The following is a 15,853-nucleotide window of genomic DNA, read 5'->3' on the forward strand; positions in this document are numbered from 1 at the left end:
CAATGAAAGGGACCATTTTACTAATAAATCAAATTATTAAGTCTGAGCTGGATTAATTAGTTAAAATGTAGGACACAAAGTGTAGGAACCAGTGAAAATCTCCATCTGTGTTGGAACCCCTGTTGTTCAGTCCACTTCTGAACGATCTGGGAAGTACCATTTTCTGATAACTGTCCAGAATAACAGAATATCTAAAACTGACTTATATATTCTATGAGTCTATTTGTAGAAAACTTTTGTCATATGGTAGGACTGTATAGCAAAAATGGCAAATGAACTGTTCACAAAGAGAAAATAATCAATAGAGGAAGAAAAAATTACCCCAACAGTATATTTGCTGTTGTGTATATGCTGTATCACTAAGTGGGCTATTACCACTCAGGCATAAGTGCTGTTGATCACGCTTGGAAAGTTCTCATTCAATGATAAGTAACAAATGGACTGTAGGGAAGTGTTCAGAAAGGAACAGAGGACAAATCAGAACACATAGTTTTGCCTTTGTATAATTGCAAGATACTTCCACATCACACAAATGGCATGCATTTAAAACATGGATTTAGCAGAACAGATTCAGTGAAAGACAGCAGAGACTATCTGAAATATGGAATGATTTCCATAGGAGGAGACACTACATAGATTAAGACTTTTTAGCTTGGAAAAAGATATGACAGAAAGCTATAAAGTCACAATGTGCACAAAAGAAAGTATGGTTTGTTCATCACCTGTGACAAAATTTGTAGTAAACAACGCCAAGGGAAAATATTAAGCATCTGTCTTAAAAATAGAAGGGAGCAGAAACTCTTTCACTAATGCACAAAATTACATAATTACCTGAGGGAATGGCAGGAGGATGTGCCAGGGGAGGTTCAGGTTGAATATTAGGAAGAGGTTCTTCACCTAGAGGGTGGTGGAGCACTGGAACAGGCTCCCCAGAGAGGTAGTCATGGCCGAAAGAATTTAAAAAGCATTTGGACAATGCCCGCAGACACATGGTGTAAATTTTGGGGTTGTCCGATTCAGGGACAGGAATTGGACTTGATGATCCTTGTGGTCCCTTCAAACTCAGGCCATTCTATGATTCTGTGATTCTATGATTCTGTCACTCCCACCTGCTAGTAATTTTCCAAGGCGCACCGTGTCTGCCCTATGGCACCAGCTACATAAAATTTGGTTGAGGCTCATAAGGGCAAGAAGATAGCTACTTTTTATATGAAGGTCATTAAAATGTCCTGGGTAAATTCATTGCCAAGGAATGACTAGAAAACAGCAGCCCAGGTGAATCCCTGCCACAGTAAGACCTTGAACCACTGATAGAAGCTCCATAAGTCTACAGCAGAGAGGAAACTCATTTCCAAAGTACTTGCCTTGCTCCTTTACTCTGTCCATCAGCACCCACGACTGACCACCAACGCAGACAAAATACAGAGCCAATGTAGTCCTCTGGTCTTATGCTGGACCATTTTTATGGGCCTAGTATTCCTTTTTCCATGTGCACATTCAAGCTATCCAGATGTAAGCAACAGGAGGTTCTGGTGACAATTCAAGCTGCAGGGCATATTAATCCTTGTATGCATGGGATGAAACCTGTGTTCAGGACTGCTCATGCCACTTCTCCATGGGCTCTCCACTGGGGAAGGCTAATGTGCACCTTGCCAGTTGGTGCCAGCCCTGGGGAAAGAGATAGCTGGGCCCATCCAGAGTTATGTGATTGCCTGGGCTCTAAACTTTTGTGAAGTCCTAAAGCTACTGTAGAGACAGTGGGACCCATGCAGTACCTCCATTTCCCTCACCACCAGGCAACAGGATAAAGCGTGGTAAGAAGACAGCCAGCAGCTCTGGTTAGTCCATGCTGCTGCAGAAGCAGGGAAAGGAGGGAGCTCCAGCCACCCAGGGAGTGACTTACAGGTTGTGCCTATCTGCTTGTTCCAGTGCTCCCCTTCCTTCACAGCCTTCTCACCACAGCTTCACCCTAATCTCATTTCCCCTGCACACTGTCAGTGGCACTGGCAACCTGACTATAACATCCAGTGTACCAAAAGGACAGCATGACCTAGTTCATGGGGAATTTGGCCTGATTCCTCTTCCTGTTCACTGTTCCACTGAAACTTTGGCCAACACACAGAACTTCTCCCTACACCAGTGTCCGTTCCTTTGAAACAAGGATATGAAATACGTTGTTTGTAGACCTCCCTTTAGCTGGTTTGGGATGTGTTGGTGAAAAGAGCTAGATGAATTAAAATACCATGAGAGCTTTAAGTAACTTGGATCTCAAATCCATGTATAGACATTCCAGGACAAAAAGCATCTGGGGTGCCAAAAGAGATCTCAGCAGTCTGCCTGCTTGCAATGGACTGTTCTGACAACAGAGGCACGGCTGTCGGAAGCAGGCATCAAGAAGGAATAGGAGAATCTGGAGAAAGAGCTTGAGGCAAAAATTATGAGTTTATATACAGAAGGTAATACTCTAGCTTAAGATGGCCTAATGTCTGCCTATTAACTCTCAGCTACTTCATGGAACAAACACCCAACCAAAGAAGGCAGTGGATTTCATCAGCTCCATCAGTCCAAATCCATACCTGAAAATTCAACTGCCATCATGACTTTGCATTTCTTACCGTTTGCAGTGTATACCCATGCAGGTCTACTATGTTGTAAACCAGCTTGAATGAACAACCACATACCAGAATATGAGAACAATACTTCCTATGGAATTTTTCCAGAACAGACCCAAAGCAAGAAAAAAAACAAAACAAAACAAAACCAACTTGCTGTCAGTATCTTGCAGAATCGTAGAAGTTTTGGTTGCAAGGGACCTCTGGATGTCTCAAGCCAAACTTTTCTTCTCAAACAGGGCTTTTGCGAAGGTCTGCATAGATGGAGTTCCCACAATCTCTCTGGGCCACCTCTTCCAGTGCTGCACTAACTTGGTGAGCAAGAATTTTTTCTAATATATATTCTGAACCTTAATTGTGTCTGCTGTGCAGCTGGCCACATCTGAAACAGGAATAGCAGCAACTGCTGCTGCTCAAAGAAGCAATCTCCCTACTTGCACAGGGCACAGTAAGCAAGTCTGGGTTGGAAGCTTCATTCTGTCTTCAGTTCAAGGGCAGGTTCCCTTCTGTGTTGTACATAGCATCTGATCTACCCTGCAGCACTTAAAAAAACTGCTCCCCTCATACTACCTGCCCAGACTCCACTGCCTCCCTGCTGGGCTCCCATCTTCATTCTGTGGATCCCACCTACACCTGTCTCTCCTCCACCTCTCTCAGCTCTTCCTCCTTCTCCCCTCCCAAAATGGTGCTCAAGTCAGAGACAAAGAGCAGCACGTTGCTCACAGTAGGAGAGGTCTGAACAGTACTCCTTCATGCCCTTTCACCCTGATATTGGGTGGGATGAATTAAGATTTCTTAATTACTTAATTGCATCACATTACTGTAGGCAGACCAGAGATTTCTGCCTGACCCCAAAGCAGACTTGGCTGGCTGATCCACACCAGAAGAACCCAAACAGCAAATGAATGAAGGGTTGATGGTACAGCGTGAGTCAAAGGTCATCCACAGCCTGAGCCAGTCATCACTTCACCCCTGACCACACAGTAAGCTGCAGCAGTAATGCTGTGCCTTCTGCTGCAGCTGCCAGCACTACCATGGTGCTGGTGGGCATGAAATCTCTGTAGCAAGCATTAGAAAATCTGCACTGGTGAGAACTGCACTTCTGCCAGCACAGCAAGAGGCACAGCATGACAGCAGCCAGGATCTGAAGGAGGCTGCTCCCAACCAGACTAGAGATTCTGGAGCAACCCTCTGGTAGGCAAGGCTGGGGTGAGACTCCAGTCTGCCCATGCCACTAGCCCAGGCTGCCCCTGCTCTTGGGGCCCTCAGCAGAGGGGGCACTGCAGACATGATGCTGGTCTGCAGAGCCCTGGGGTGGATGCCCCAGGGGAGGGTGCCAGCACCAGGCTTTGTGCTGGAGGAGGAGAATCTAGGTCACAGATCCTCTTTGGGAACAAGTACATTTGATGCTGCCAAGGGAAACAAACTGACTTGAAAGAAACAGGAGAAAGGGGAGCAAAGTGTCTTGAAAGCAACAGGACAATGGGGAGAAATAACTCAGTGATTGAAACAAGGATACTACAGGAAAGGTAAGTACATGGATTCTGGCATCATGCTCACAAAAAAAACAAGGCACCTGAAGGTTTCTAGAAAGGAATATACTTAGGCAAAGGTGTTGTGATGGTCCATGGCTGGACAAACGGGCAGCTGCGGGGCAGGAGTGTGGGCACTTGCAGAGCTGGAGGGGGCTTGCAGGGCTGGACAACAAGGGGGCTGCAGACTGAGAGTGGGGACCACCAGTAGAGATGTGCAGGAAGCTCAGGGCTTGGCTAGTAGTGGGATGCAGAGCAGAAGTGGAAGAAATGGGCACAGCTTTTTGAAGAACAACAGAAAGGAATAAAATTGAAAGTAAAAAAGAGCACTAAGACCTTCCTCCCCCCTCCACATGTGTAGCTTACGGTTCTGTGGTGGGAAATGTGTTTCCAGGAAGGATGAAGACGAGAAGGAGGAAGATATTTGGTTTGCTGGGCAGCCTGTCCTTCCCCATGGTGCAGAGCAGGTCACGGTGAGTCAAGCAGACACCCAGTCTGGCCCGGTGCTGCTGTTTCCCTGCACCTTGTAATTCCCTTCCACTCTGCTGGGTCAGCCTCTTTATAACTGCTCTCTGTAAACAGCCCAGGGGCTGGAGGAGATAAGGGCTGGGGGCCAGGACCCATCCGGAAATGGGGAGAGGCGGTAAGGAGGAACTGGAACAGAGGGACTGTATTTAGCTAGAGGCTCTCCAAGTGGGGGAAGGGTATTTATTGGATAGTGCTTATATTAGAAATCTTTGAATGATTCAGACCCTGCTTTCTTTAACCCATCAGAAATCCACAGTGTTGGGGAAATGAGCCATCTTCAACACAACGTAATATTCTTTGTGGGCGACACCTAATCACAGCACTCTAATGTGGGATACTGTGATCTTTTGCAGCCAAAAGCCAGGTTTATAGGTATTTTAAGAATAAAAGGAAACCCACAGCCAGAAATATTGTCCATATCATGTTAACAGAATACTGAAGTAGTTTGCTGACACAGTAACTAACAGAGCTACCATGGGTTAGACAACTAACCTGTTAGAAATATAACCCCAAATGAGGTGGAGTACTTATGGAAATGAGTTCTGTTTCCACTGTGAACATGCACAAATATTACAAAATGCCATTGGGAGACATCCTTGCTTCCCTAGCACAATGATCACCTCTGTCATTCAGTGTCACCCGGAGTGCTGATGTTCCAGGTGCTGCAGGTGACTCCTCCTTCCCTTTGCCAGATTCAGATCTGTGCTGCTGTGTCACATTTGTAACAAAAGTCACTCAGAAATAGTGCTGCTCACTTGACTTGGTCTTCTGCAAACCTCTAGGTGTAGCAGCTTATCTAGAAGTTGAATCTACTAAGAAAAAGGTTTGCAAAATACCTTCAAATCACTGAACAGAAATATTCAGTCTAAACTATAAGCACTCCCTGAGAAGCCTGACAAGGTGGGGTGTTTGTACCAGTCCACGGAAATCTGCAAAATTGCAGCTGTGGGGCTGTCAACATGCCCTCCAGTGCCTGTGCAGTAAAAGGTTTCAGTAACACTCTTTATAGAGATTCATGATCCCTTTGAAGATTTGTGTTGTGTATGAATAACCCAGGAGAGAAAATGCTTCATCATAAACCACCTTGAATGTGTCTGTGAAGCCACATTGATGGCAGAGGTTCTCTGTTCTGTGCAAGGGAGCCTATTAGATTACAAGAGCACAGGCAGTCCTATTTGCTCTTTGCTTACAGATTAAGCTTTAGAAAAGACTGAATGTTAAGACTGAATGTTAGCTATACAGCGTGTCTTGGCTCTGATTTTTCTGGCTACTAAGCCAGAAAACTGCAGGGAGTAGCAGTGCAAAAGGCCACGAGAAATGTCTGGGGATGAAAGTAAGTTTAAGAATGGTATTCAAAAATCAGGCATAATCTCTCATGGAATAAAATTTAATGCCTTTTGTAAAGCACGGAAATTAGGAAAACAGTTTGGAGGCAGCCAGTGTCTGCTGGGGGGAAGTGTTAGATGAATGTCACATGGAGAAAGGGTAAACGTATACTCACACAAACCGAAAGATTTAGCAGATTATCAGTTACGGATAGAAATGCTGGTAAAAAAAAAATGTGGTTGTGTAACCACCAAGTAATAAAATCCACACAGATCTTTCTCCAGAAATACCCCTGTTGTCTGTCCTCTCACTTCTGTCTTTGACTTCTCCAGTAAATAACTCATGCAAGTAGCAGTTTTCAAAGCAATAGTGTCCTGGGCATTTGCTGGAAAATATGACTCATCCCAAGTTACTTGTCATTCAGGCTGCTGTAAACTGGAACCAAAAAGAAATCTGAATGGACACAGGCAAAGTACGCTTTAAGGATGAGCATGTAAAACTAAAATTCATAGATCTACAGGGCCATCAAAACCAGCCATTCGATGGGGATCCTATTCACTATCATCTTCTTCCCTCCTCCACATGGTATAAAATACCTGCATCTCAGAAACCACTTACCAGCTCTCTGACACCCCAAGGCCCACTCTGCTCCAGAAGCACTATCAGGCAGCTGATGCTTCAGCTGGTTCCTCTCTCACAGAGTTCAGAACAAGTGGTCTGAACTTGTACTGAGCTTGAAAGCTTCTGGGTGCTTTTTGGGACTTGTGTGTCTGAAAGACTGTCTACTTCTTCCAACAAGGCTAGCTGGTCTAATAGATGATACAACTGCTGAAAAAGGCATACAACATAGAATCATGGAATCATAGAATACTCTGAGTTGGTAGGAACCCAAAAGGATCATTGAGTCCAACATCTTTGCAGCACACAGTGATGGTGTCAGTGAACTGGCAGTCATGATTTAACCACAGGGAAGAATTTCCTCTTATGGTAATAACTTCATACATGTCTGAGGTCACTGAACACCTGGCAGACCAAGAGAAAACTTGTATGTACCTAATATCTTCAGTAACTAGTCTCCATATTAGGGTGGTACAAAACATAAGTGAATCATGTACGTAGCACACAGACAACACAAAGAATTTAAATTAGGCCACATCATGGTTGATATAGCCAAAATTTCTACATCTAACTTCTTACAACCCTCCAAGCAGAGTGGATTTCTATTCCAAATGATTGCAATTTATTTTGGTTCATCCTGCTTAAAAATGAATGATTACATATATTTACTCTCATTTTTAAAGGTAACACATCTTTTGACTGTTCCATAGAAGGTTTTTGAAACTTATTTATTTCCACTGCTTAATTAAAACTATAACGTTATTCTAAAATTTCATTTTGTCCCAAAGAACGCTAGGGAAAATTATCTTAATTCTAGACAATTCTCAGAGAGGTTGCAGTGATGTATCGGTAAGTTACATGTGCTGACACATTGGATTTCTCACAGTTCTACTTCCCTTCTCAGGCTCCTTTCCACCAGCACTTAAAAATATGTTATTTTGAGTTGGACAGACTGACAAAGAAGGTGAAATTAAGAAGTGAATATAGGCCATCATAAATGCCGATAAATTCCAGTCACAGAAAACTTTATAAAGTTCCTATAAGCTACACAGTCTTCACTTTGCCTAGAAAAGGTGACAGAAAAATGTGAAGTGTTCTACATCTCCAAGTTTATGACCACTTGTCCCGGTTTTGTTAAAAACAAGTTTCTCTTTCAGTGAATTTTGCCTGTCAGCTAAAGCCTTCATATTAACTGCATTTTCCTGGAGAACCAGACACATGTTTTGGTAAACCTAGCAATGGAACGCAAACTTATTGATAAGCATGGATGGACATCTCGCAAGAGGGGCAACGAGAAGCCGGTGACCAAGAAACTGGCCAGCTGTGTATAACATTCCATTCACGTGAATACTTCATATAAAAGTGGGAGATCATGAGGATCTCGTCCCTTTTGCCTTTGCTTTTTCCCTTCTGCTTATGGCCGACGTTAGGAGAGGACCTTGCTAGTCATCCCTGCGAACTGAGGCCTAGTGACAGACTGAATCCATCTCCGGTTGGCTGCAGAGTCCAATCCAGGACTTTGGTTGCCAGCTCTGCAGTTGCTGAGACTTTCAAGATTGGTTTTGTATATTTTGTATTATTTTCTCTATTCTTATTAGTAGCATTAGTAAAACATTATTAATTTTTCCAACTCTCTTCTTCTCTGTCCTTCTTTTCCTCCCGATCGCCTGTCCTGAGTGGGAAGGGGGGAGAGGGAGGGACAAAAAGGGGGAAGTGGAGGGTGGAAAGGGGGTTAACAATACATCTGCCAGGGTTTTATTGTCACCCCGCAATCTTAACCCTCAACACCACTATATAAAACATATTTTCCCATGAAAAGAAAGTAAGATATTGAGCTGTGCAATTTTAATTACCTTAACTCAGTTCTGGTATGTTTTCCTTTTACTTTAGTTTCTGTTGTTCCACTTAGTTGAGGACTACCAATTGTCCAATAACAGAGTGGGCTCACCCGTCACTGCAGTTGCAGGAAGAAAAGGTGTCTGTGGGGGGGTGTAAATACCCTTCGTACTATCACAATACTACTATGTGCAGAAATCCTTGTCTGCCCCAGCAGTCTTAAGCAATTTTGCAACCACTGTAACCAAAGGTAAATAATCCCAAGGAAAACACTTGCTTCTTCATTATTTTCCCATTCTGCCTCCTCAAAGACTGTAGCACAATGCTCAACCGTCGAAGCCAAACCAAAGCAACAAACTGACCTTCAACCTTTGGATTTCAAGAAGAGGCATGTGTTAAAAGAAAAAGCTGAGGAAACAGTTATTAGCAACAGTGGTATCACACCTAACGTGGTTCATACACTTTCACATAAGAACCCCCAGTGGAAACCAGTGACTCTAGCAAAGGAATGTCTCTCTTCAGTACCTACGTGGTACACGGGGACAGGTGAGAAAACAATCATTGTAAAACCCGAGACTTATATTAACAGCTCCAGTTAACAAAATTGTGTCAAATGTGCAGCTTAAGGATGAAAAAATCCTTCAGAAGAAAGAAAAAAAAAATCAATATTTTTATTTTAAAGGAAATCCAAATAACAATATTAGTTTCCACAGCCTATGTATCTAAAGCAAAGAAACTCGAAGTAATTTATTTCAAATGACAAAAAGCATTACAAGAAGAAGTAATTGTATAAATTAATAGGAGTCACAGCAATACTCGGAGAGATAAAAAGGGTTTATTATTGTGAAGGGGACAAAATATTCCACAGGCAATAGTGAAGAGAAGCTAATCTGTCAGAAAGCCTCAGGCAATATGAACATTATACAAGTTGCAACATGCAGGTAAAGGAAGATATGCAAGGAAATGAAACACCAGAAAAATGCTTCATCAGCTAAACTTCAAATGAAACTGAAAATATCAGAGTAAATAAAGATTATCCACTTCAGTGGCCTGTTGAATACCTTAACCTAAGACAAGGGCCTAGTGGGAGATGAACTGCCTTTCCCAGGCACGGACAGCTGGGCTGCTCAATATAGCTCATATTTCTTTGCTGTCATATGAGCAAATGAGTAGATTCACGCATGGCAAATGCATCAATTAATTACTTTCATTTTAATGCACTTTGTAGAATAAATTGCAAGCCAAATCGGTAGCTGAGTTTTATAAGTAGTCCTGTGACTAAATTTTGTGTGATGTAAAGCTAGTCCCTTTGTAGGGTCAGCCCTATACAAAGTAGAATTTATTGACCTTTCCCAGCTATATAACAAACATGACCTCTATTTATAGATCTTGTCTTTCCTTAAAAAGATCTATACTCTATGCTGCAAAAAGGGCAGCAAGAGAAATCTGCAGTGTGTTTGTCTGATACTTATAGTGCACAGCACACACAAACTAAGATCAGTTTTTGAAATCCCACTATTAAATCCACTAAAGGCAGTTAGTGAATAATGTCTAATAATTTTAAAACATAAAACCAAGAAACTAGCTATTTGCACGTTCACATATATTTTTTTATATTAAGGAGAAATGAAGATAATCCCTGATATAGTAAAGAATGAAAAGTTATTTTCATTTATACATTTGTAATTCCCAGACTGTTGCCAAGGAAGGAGGGAGAAGAAGTATAAGCATTTACAAATGTGTCTGCAAACACACTTGGGACAATTAACTATACTCTCTTTGAGTCATACGACTTATCTTTTCAGATAAAACTTTTTACCATATAAAAAGACATACTAAATGCATATAGACTTCCTGTTTGTCTTTAGCTTAACTGTGGTGTTATTGTGTGGGCTACCTCTTTCCTAATATGAGGTACAGGCATCTCATGAAGGACCTTCTGCTGTCCCTGAGGTTGATGTTCAAGGCAAGTGGGATGAAGTTGGAGCCAGGCTCTTCTCAGAGGTGCACAGTGGCAGGAGCAGAGGCAATGGACGAAGCTGCATACAGAGAAAGGCTGAGCAGATGGAAGGAAAAAATGTTTCTTTCAAGGGTTACACAAAAACAGAACAAGTGCCCAGAGGTGCCATGGGACAGCCATTCCCAGAGACCATGCAAATTTCATGACACAAGGCCATGAGCAAGAGTTCCAGTAGAGAAACAGAATGTACTTACATGGCATAGGCATTTCAAAGATTTTTCCCATTTAGATTTGATATTCATTCAGCTATAAAAAATCAAACCCCATATCACTGCTCTTTTCTGAATGACCATGCTAGAAGGCAGCAGAGGACTGTGACAGTGCAGCTTGCCGGATGGACCATGCTGTACTTGCCCGGTGCAACACCTGCTTGCTGTGGTGCCTGTACAGAGCCTACTGGATGAACTGAAGTGGAAGAGAAGGGCTTTATGCTTAGCTTAGTTACTGACTTGCTGGGTAACACTGGGCAAGTCCAGGCCTCCCTGTGTGCCACAGCTAAGCCAGATGTCATTTGGTGCTCCAGACACGTGTCTTTTCCCATTGCAGAGAGGAGCTGGGATTCCACTGATAAGTGTTTGTCCAGATTTTTGAGATGGAGGATGCTACAGGAAAGCAAGACTAGAAGTCCTAATGGAGTACAAGGCAAGGAAATCAGATATTTGCATGTTTAACCCTGTCCCCTGCACCTCTGCTTTGTTCTGTTGCACCTTGTTAGGCAAGGCAGAGCTGGTCATGCTTGACCCTTTGAGTCAGGGAAAGGGGCGTGAGCTGTGATGCTGTAACACAGCTGGAGAACATCCCATTTATTAGGACCCTTTGTCCAGCTAGAAAGTCTGCCCTGGCTGCATTACACCACTGTACTTCCCTCCTGTTTTGGGGTACCCTGCACTGGACACAAGTGGTTAGAAGGGAACAGGACAAGATATCACCTAAGCAGTGAGGGGCTGTGAGGAGAGAGCCAGCTGTACATCCCACACTCAGTGCACAGGGCTTCCCAGAGCTTTACCACAGCACAGATCTCGGATAACCAAGTAAGTGTGGACACACCTTGCCTTGAGAGGAGGGACTGCAAGGGGAACCAGCGAGGGTTAGAGCTAGTCACTTCCAGTAACGTGAAGTAGAAAACACGTGGCATGGTTATGCAGTTGCCTCCAGTAATAACCCAGCATTCACTTCCCTGTGGGTACTGAGCCAATGAGCCAGAGGCTGAAAAATATGTGCCAGGTTTGCACTTTAGTAGCATGCATGAAGAGCCCTGTCCATACACAGTACGTGATTTTTATTCCCTCAGTGCTGCCTGCCTTGTTCATATTTATCCTCCTTTCTTTCTCAAATAAGATTTAAGTCTCCCAGCTGCCAGGTTATATGCACAGTGTCACAACATGGGGTCCAGAAGACCTGCTAAAATTATGGTCTAAGGGAGGTCCTGGTTTTCCCAGCAGGAACATGGATGTGGCAGGAAGGGGGTTTGGGGGAATCCAGGGCAGCATCAAAAGGCATATCAGGAGATCAGTTTGTTGAGGTTGCCAAAGGATTAGAAAGGGGGAGAATGAGAAGTTTTCTTGAAGGCTTGTAGGTCCTGTATTCAATCTAATGTCTTGCTTTTAGGCTTTTTTTGGCCGTCGAAGGGTGAGCCTTTAGGAGGTTGAGCAGAAAGAAGCTGCCTTTTGGTGTAGAGCTACAGAACTAGATGCCATAATGTTGCTTCTCCATTTGAAAAATTTTTTAGAAAACTTTTCATTGTGACTCCGAATAAAAAAATCAAAATGCACATGACTGGTGTTTCTCAGGAAGCCCTTCTCTGATGCTACGCATTTCACAGCCAGTGGTGCCAGAGGGGTGACCATGTTTCTGTGTCACCTGTCTGATGAATCAGGTGGTGAGGGTCATTTGACTGCAGACATAGTCCTACCTCTCTAATTGCCCACCTCCCAGCTAGGTGGCAGGTGAACTCAACAAAGGAACAACCAGAGAGCACAGCTGAGTTGTTTCCTCAGAGCATTTTGACACATCATAATTTCTTGACTGAAGATTCCTATGCCACATTTCTCATCTTCTCTGATCAGTGAATTGGTTGGTCAACACTAACATTCATATTGAACACTTTATATTTAATAGAGGGAGAGTGGCGAGGAGAAGATGTGAACATCGACAAGAAGGTAACAAGATCTGGAAGTCATACAGCTCTGCCATTGCTTAATAGTTTGGCATTCTTACCTGTGACACTGCAGGGATCACAGAGTATTTGAGCCAGAAGATGGAGCAACCAAGTTCCCTGGATCAAGGACTCCTTTGTCTAACAGGAGTGCTGGTTAAGCCACTGAGAGACCTAAACAAAAGAATGCTGCTATGCTGGAGCTTATTTTTTGAGGATATCTATTTGTTTTTTCTCTAGATTTTGCAACCTACTGACCACATTGTTGATGAGACTCATCACCTATAGTAAGAAAAGCTTGTGTTCAGTTTCCAGAGCAAGTGTGGTTGTTATAAGTCGTCTTCTTTTTCAACTAGGCTGTGACATAAGCCTTTAACAGATCCTTCAGTGTGAACTCCACAGGAGCAGCAAAGCAACCCCCATGACACAAATAAACTCTACAGAGAAGGCTTTAATACAAAGGAAAGTAAGCTTGACAGAACATTTTAGTCAAAGACATTCTCTCTTTGTTATCCCTTCTTTATTTGTAAGTACCTGCATTTCAGAATAGCTTTTACTGTGCTTCTTAAAGCACATAATGTGAGACCCAGAAGCTGCAGAGCGGGCATAAGGGCACTGGCAGACACCCATAGCGAGGTTCTGAATCTCCTTTTTCTGATAGTGTTGCTGACACTATGTGCTAGGACCTGCACAACAGTTTCAGTGGGTGCTTATCTCTCTCTGTTCTCTGGCAGCTGTTTTAAACTTAGGTATTCAATACTGAGCACAGTAAATCAGTGTCTGTGCCTTCGAAGAGGCAACAGTGTGGTAGCTCAGAGCACCTCTTGGGCCAGTGAGCCTGATACTCTCGCACTCAGGAAAGAGATTTGCTTATCCTGTATGTCTTGCCAAAATGAAATAAGTTCTGACCTTCTGAGACCTAGAACACTCAGCAAGTCTCTGGGATTGAATGATATGATTATTCGGTTGCAGAGGAAGAAATGACATTCAGTCTAGTGGGCATCCCTGTCTTGCTTAGTCAATAATTAATAAACTTGCTTCAGCTTCAGGTGTATGCCATGAAACATATAGCTGAAACAAGACACCCAGGTTCCAGAAATCTGGGAGTCATTGGAATGCATTTTAAGGAGTATTGCTGTTCTCTGTGGGAGTGGGAGCCAGGGAGAACATGGTCTACATGTAAAAATGAGTATAAGCCTGTGGTATTTATTGGATTGGACTGCAACTGGCAGTTAGCTGTTTGGGTCACAGGATAAGTTCAGGTCATAAATATTACATTTTCAGCATACAGAGGAAGAGTCTGCACTGGGATATATGCTTCTAATGTTTTAATAGTTCAGGTTTAGCCTAAGAGGAAAAGAAGGCTCCAAAAGAATGACAAAAATGCAGGATTTTTTTTCCCCCAGGACCTTGTTTCTTCCCAGAAAATGATGTTTGGCTGAACAGAATAACATTTGGCCAGACCTGAGGGGATTTTTATGAGTTCCATGTGGGATCCTGAAGCCTTGGCTTAACTGGCCTCACATCCCCCAGAAAGATGCACATCTTGTATCCACATCCTCTCAGCCTGCTCTCCTCTTCAGCCTTGTTACTGTAAATACTGATTTCTCTTGCTTTAATCCAGTCTGATGCTTGTGTAAATCCAGTCAGGTGCTACAGTTCAGGGCGTGTCAGGAAAGTAAATTCACAGCCTTTCTTACTTCCTTCCTACTGTCAGTGAAGTTTTACTTTTGTAACTTAGCATGGAAACATGCACTCTACCCAAAGCAATTTCATGCACCACGAAATCCTCATCTGTGAAACTTAATGAAATGGCTTTTTACAAAATCAGTATCATGCATATCATTGGCCAGCCTTGTGTAATTCTAAAACTAACACATGACTGATGAATCCTGTGCTGTACTCTGCTGCCTGCAGACACTCAGACATCTGATTTGTTGAGCATCCAGGCCAGGCTAACTCAGAAGCACAAATCCCCACTGACTCCAATTATTTAGTACATTTTGGAAAAAAAAAAAAAAAAAATATATATATATATAAAAAAAAAAAATATATATATATATATATATACACATACTTGGGAAGAGGGATAATTCATGTAGACATGATGATTAATTTTCACTGAAAAAAAAATGCAAGTCCACGCATGACTTTAGTAAATTGCTTGGTGAAATGCATCCTTTGAAAGCACATACTTGTCCTCAGCACTTGAACAGCTTGCATCTTAGCTTATGTGCTTGTTCATGTCCTTGCCGTGGCAGGTCCTTTCCCCCCTTCCCATTCCGTGACAGATCCATCCGTTTCTCTCCACTCCAGTGTGGCTGACGGTCACCTCACACTACCCTGCAAACAAGCCACCATGGGCTTAGGTCTCGCTGATCACCAGCTGTGGCACGGCTGGCCCCATGGCCCAGAATGCCCGGTCGCGGCCATGGGAGCCCAGTTTGGGTGGACAAGGGCTGCTGGCATGGTGGTTTGTCCTGGATAAGAGAATCCACATCCAGTCCTCCCAGTGCTGCTTTGCTCCTTCGTCTCCAGCCATGCTTCCCTGTCCCTTTGTCCCCTCTGCCAGGGCTCCGGTAGTGCCTGGATCACGCCCTTCCCACACAACCACTAACTCCGGTATGATGCAGACTGAGAGCGTTTGGTGTTTGCAGAAAGCACCACGACTCTAAGCGTTAGGAAGTGGGACAATGACAAGAGATGCAGGAAAATGGGGAGGCTTGTCACTGGTGGCTAGGACAGGGCATCCTGATCCAGAGTCACCTTCTCTTTTGGACAAGCTCTGTCCAGTCTGATAGACTGGAGGGCCTGTCGGGGGGAGATCCAGCATGTGAGACCAGTCAGTCACCAAGCCTGGACTAGAACCTCTTCCTTTCTTCACCCTCTCCTCTACTAAATGTGATGCAGTGCCACTGCATGATGTCCTCATGTAAACCTCTACTCTTATGGCAGAGTTGCAAAGGCAGCACCCTATCAGGGCTGGGGAAAGGTGAGGGTCTCTTCAGCAGCCATGGGCAATGGGCCCTGCAACTCTGGAGGTGGCTGGAAGGGACTGACTGTGCTGCATGTTACAGTAGTTGCCAGTGGTTATCAGCTGTAGCTGGAGAGCAGGCTGAGTGCTGCAGGCAGGACAGATATTTTTCTCTCTTCATCCTCTGCCAGCCAGCAGTCATAACTTGTGGAATACCATTAAAATGTTTGTTCTATGACACTGAGAAAAAGC

At 43.6% G+C, this 15,853-nt stretch overlaps 1 protein-coding gene and 1 long non-coding RNA gene across 5 annotated transcripts in view; one reads left to right on the forward strand and one right to left on the reverse strand.

The window, feature by feature from the left end:
• Positions 1-4,737, reverse strand: part of LOC102087055 (alpha-2-macroglobulin) — a 39,720-nt gene extending 34,983 nt beyond the window's left edge. For 2 of the 4 annotated variants that reach the window (XM_065048400.1, XM_065048398.1), the window contains exon 1: positions 4,511-4,735. In XM_065048400.1, coding sequence (XP_064904472.1) covers positions 4,511-4,599 — 89 coding nt within the window. In that variant the 5' untranslated portion in view covers positions 4,600-4,735. Of the gene's footprint in view, positions 1-4,510 lie in introns of all 4 variants that reach the window. The other 2 variants (XM_065048399.1, XM_065048397.1) reach the window with 2 other exon arrangements.
• Positions 3,599-8,248, forward strand: LOC135578139 (uncharacterized). Its single transcript, XR_010469485.1, has 3 exons — positions 3,599-4,141; positions 4,539-4,617; positions 7,774-8,248. It is a non-coding gene; the product is annotated as an uncharacterized LOC135578139 (long non-coding RNA).
• Positions 8,249-15,853: the final 7,605 nt, after the last annotated feature.

Source organism: Columba livia, unplaced genomic scaffold (genome assembly GCF_036013475.1).
Source record: "Columba livia isolate bColLiv1 breed racing homer unplaced genomic scaffold, bColLiv1.pat.W.v2 Scaffold_82, whole genome shotgun sequence".
NCBI lineage: Eukaryota > Metazoa > Chordata > Aves > Columbiformes > Columbidae > Columba > Columba livia.